General features: G+C 30.0%; 1 protein-coding gene across 1 annotated transcript; it reads left to right on the forward strand.

The window, feature by feature from the left end:
* Nucleotides 1-235: 235 nt before the first annotated feature.
* On the forward strand, nt 236-3,409 carry LOC123699550 (fatty acid-binding protein-like). The gene is made up of 3 exons (XM_045646523.1): nt 236-458; nt 879-1,032; nt 3,101-3,409. Exons 1-3 carry the CDS (start codon nt 456-458, stop codon nt 3,301-3,303), a joined length of 360 nt encoding a protein of 119 aa, XP_045502479.1. The 5' UTR covers nt 236-455; the 3' UTR covers nt 3,304-3,409.
* The last annotated feature ends 336 nt before the right edge of the window (nt 3,410-3,745 follow it).

Here is a 3,745-nt window from a genome sequence, read left to right on the forward strand (position 1 = left end):
CTTTAGTCGTATTACAATATCGGAGTTAAACTATTTAATAATAATATGTAACATAAGTTCATAACTTGATTTCCGCCCGAAACTTCGCTCGCGTTTTCAAAAAGACCTTTTTTAGTCCCGTTCGTGTGGAATTTCCGGGATAAAAAGTAGCCTTTGTTATTCTGGGTCTTCAGCTACCTACTTACCAAACTTCATTGTAATCGGTGCTGTAGTATTTGCGTGAAAGAGTAACAAACATCCATCCATACATCCTTCCATCTGTCCTCAAAAACTTCCACATTTATCATATTAGTAGTATAAAAACAGACACTAAAAAGTTACAAACAAATTAGTTCCAACTTATCCTCATATATACAAAGGTATGGCCACAGTGTAGTATATACAAAAGTTTTGTAATAAGTGAAAGTTAAGTCTGAATCTCTCACAACGCACAACGGAACTCGACACACTCCGAGATGGTAAGTTTCGTTTTCTGCATTATTATTATAATTTTGTTCTTTTTAATCCGAAGTTATAAATAATAGTAATCCATGGTCTTTTGCATAATGTATGGTGTGTGTATAATATTTTTACTGTAATTATAGAGCAAAAACTAATAGATATAACGGTTCTGTTACAGCTTTCTTAAATCGCATACTGCGATCCATGATACTTGTTTACATACTATAATGTATAACATAATATGTTTACTTGATAATATAGGTTATTCATTCGAATAAAGAAAATAAATGAAAAGAGAGAAATATGCTTTGAATTACATATGACTCTACATTTTCTGCAACACCAAAGTTTTTTGTATCCAACTAAATAAGAAAATTCCATTTTTTGTGATAGATTCCCTTTTTATAAATCTTTTCCTTTATACTAAATACTTTCAGGGTGCAACACAGAGCGAGTTAGCGAACAGCTCAAAAGCAGATTTGGTGTCTCGAATCAAAGCGAGAGTGGAAAATGCGGATAAAAACAAAGCGAGAGAAGTCGGGGGTGTTTTCTTGTTTAACATTATTAAAGGCACATCTGTATATTCTTGGAGTAAGTACTTATACAAATGTATTTAGTTTTGTTATGGTTGTAGACTTTGTTGTATTTTGGAAAAACAAATGCGCAAAAAAATAAGGTTCCTTTCAGGAATTCGATAGGTGGTACGGACTTTAATTGTGCAAATACATAAACATATAAACATAATATGTATTTGTATGAAATGAATGAAAAATAATGAATGAAAATAAATGTAACAATGCATGCAAAAACGTATACCTACGTCCAGCAGTATTTGTTTAATACTTAAATATTATTATTTTTTATGTATAACATCGAGCATTTATTATCTATTAATTGAGTATTTGAATAAAATTTTTTTTATGCTAAATGGAAAGATTATATAGTAGTTTTATAACAAAACTATTTTTTTAATTTTTTTTTGCAATAATTCAAAAGTTATTTCAAAATAAAAATTATTAGTCTTTGAATCCAGTACCGAAAACACACCGACAACTCCCGAAGCGTCGCCCGGACGCGTGTGACGTCATAATGTTAGTTTTCACACATTGCAGTTGATACAAAAACGTATACAACTATAACATTTTGACGTCACATCTATGGTGACCAGCCATGGCGCGTTTATACTCACGTGATTTTAATTTAAATTTCATCAATTTTTAATTGCTTATAATTAATTGAAAAACATTTTTTTTGGAGTTTTCTGCATTAAATATCAATATTATTAATAATAAAGTTTTAAAATACATGAAAAAAATCAATAATTTTTTTTATTCAAATAATAATTATAAGGACCATTAATAATATTATTAATGGCTTATTATTAATGGCTATTATTAATGGCTATATAACACTTAAATAATTTTTCTAATAGAATCCGTAGTTCCCGAGTTTAGCGCATTCAAACAAACAAGCTTAGCTTTTATAATAAAAAATAGCTAAATTACCTAAATCATTATTTAAGTTAATATTATGCTATAGTTTTGTTATTATTGTGTCATTAAGGAAGGTGGACCCCAAAATACAGGCTGTCCTAGTTTGGGGTCCAAATGTTACATGTTTGTACCTAACCCACAAATTGATCAATAAATGATTTTTATTTTTATTTTATTTTTATTCAGGTCACAGATTAATGATATTCTATAAAAAAACTTTTGCTTTAAAACTCCTGGTTTTTCTGATGTTTTTGTCCGCCTTTAATTTATGTTTTTAAAAGTGAAACTTTCATTACATTGTCTCAAACTTTTTGGTCTGTGTATTATAGCGCATGTCGCGTGACGCACGATACGTACGATATTATTATCGTACAAATACGATAATTTTTAGTTAAATGTCTATAGTGTGAAAAAAAGTTTCACTTTTACCGTGGTTTCATAAAACCGAATGTATACGAAACCAAACATTTAATGTATATAAAAATAAACTAAAGAAATGGTTGATCTTAAATTGTTTTTATAGCTTAAAAGAATTTTTTGACCATAAATGTTAATTATTATAATTATTATAATATTATAGTACCAGAACTAAAGATGTATGAACACGATATCTAATCAATACATCGAGAACTGGTTCGCGGGCTATTATATTATTCGTATTATATGTATTATGCAAATACTAGTTTTCTATATTGACTATTGACTGACTATTACATAATACATAGTATGCTTATTATTTAATAGAACGAGAGTCTAGACTCCAGTGCATAAAATCATGAAAGTTTATAATATTACTAGCTGTGCCCCGCGGTTTTACGCGCATTGCTCCGCTCCTGTTGGTCTTAGCGTGATGATAATATATAGCCTATAAGCCTTCCTCCTTATGGGCTATCTAACACCAAATAATTATTTTTTTCAAATCGGACCAGTAGTTCCCGAGATTAACACGACAAAACAAACAAACTCTACCTCTTTTTATATTATAGTAGATATAGATTAGTACAATATATTATAATGCATTAATGTACCTATGATAATCACTATTAATTATTTTCTTTACCACGCGACCAAAGCCGTTGTTGAAAAGCTACCTAAAATCTCCTTGTAAATCTAAAAGAAAACACCACTTTCTTTTAAATTTGTGTTTATTATTATATTTCTTTCAGCAATGGACCTGAACCAAGTGATAGTCTACGAAGGCGAACCAGCAGAGGATCCAGACACAACATTTACCCTCAACGAGCATTACTTCAAGCAACTGGTGCAAGGCAAGGAAGACCCTAGGGTGATCATGCAAGCTGGCAGGTGCTCCGTCACGGGCGACATCATGAGGGCAATGAAACTTGAACCCTATATTAAGCTTAGTTAGAGTCGGATTTTCATGTTCTTAAAAGATTGTAGGAACTGTTATATTATTGACGTACTATGATCTATCGGATTTAGAAGTAGTTTGTGGGGACTGTTATTATATAGACAGTACCACAGCAGTACCTACTTATGGACTTGTAACATTTATTTATCAAATAACGTAGCTAACGCTAATATAGTACATACTACTTAAATTTCTCAAGTGGTCAGATTTTTAAGTAGGTAGTTCTATCTGCTTGTTATCTCTAATTGGATTATTGGATCACAAAGTGTTTTTTTTTTTTGTTATTTTACTTAATTATAAGTGACATGGTATAGCTTTACTTTTTGTAATAAATTAAGTTTTAATTATTATTTGCTGTTTTATTGCCATCTTTATCCCTTTATCACCCTTTTATAATTTTCATAGGATTTATTTGATTGACTATACTTAGTATAACATT

Source organism: Colias croceus, chromosome 18, assembly GCF_905220415.1.
Source record: "Colias croceus chromosome 18, ilColCroc2.1".
NCBI lineage: Eukaryota > Metazoa > Arthropoda > Insecta > Lepidoptera > Pieridae > Colias > Colias croceus.

Bases quoted from the DNA above. Each gene is read 5' to 3' on its own strand.
- LOC123699550 (XM_045646523.1), top strand. The intron at 1,033-3,100 runs GTAAGTACTTAT...TATTTCTTTCAG, and splicing joins CACATCTGTATATTCTTGGA to CAATGGACCTGAACCAAGTG.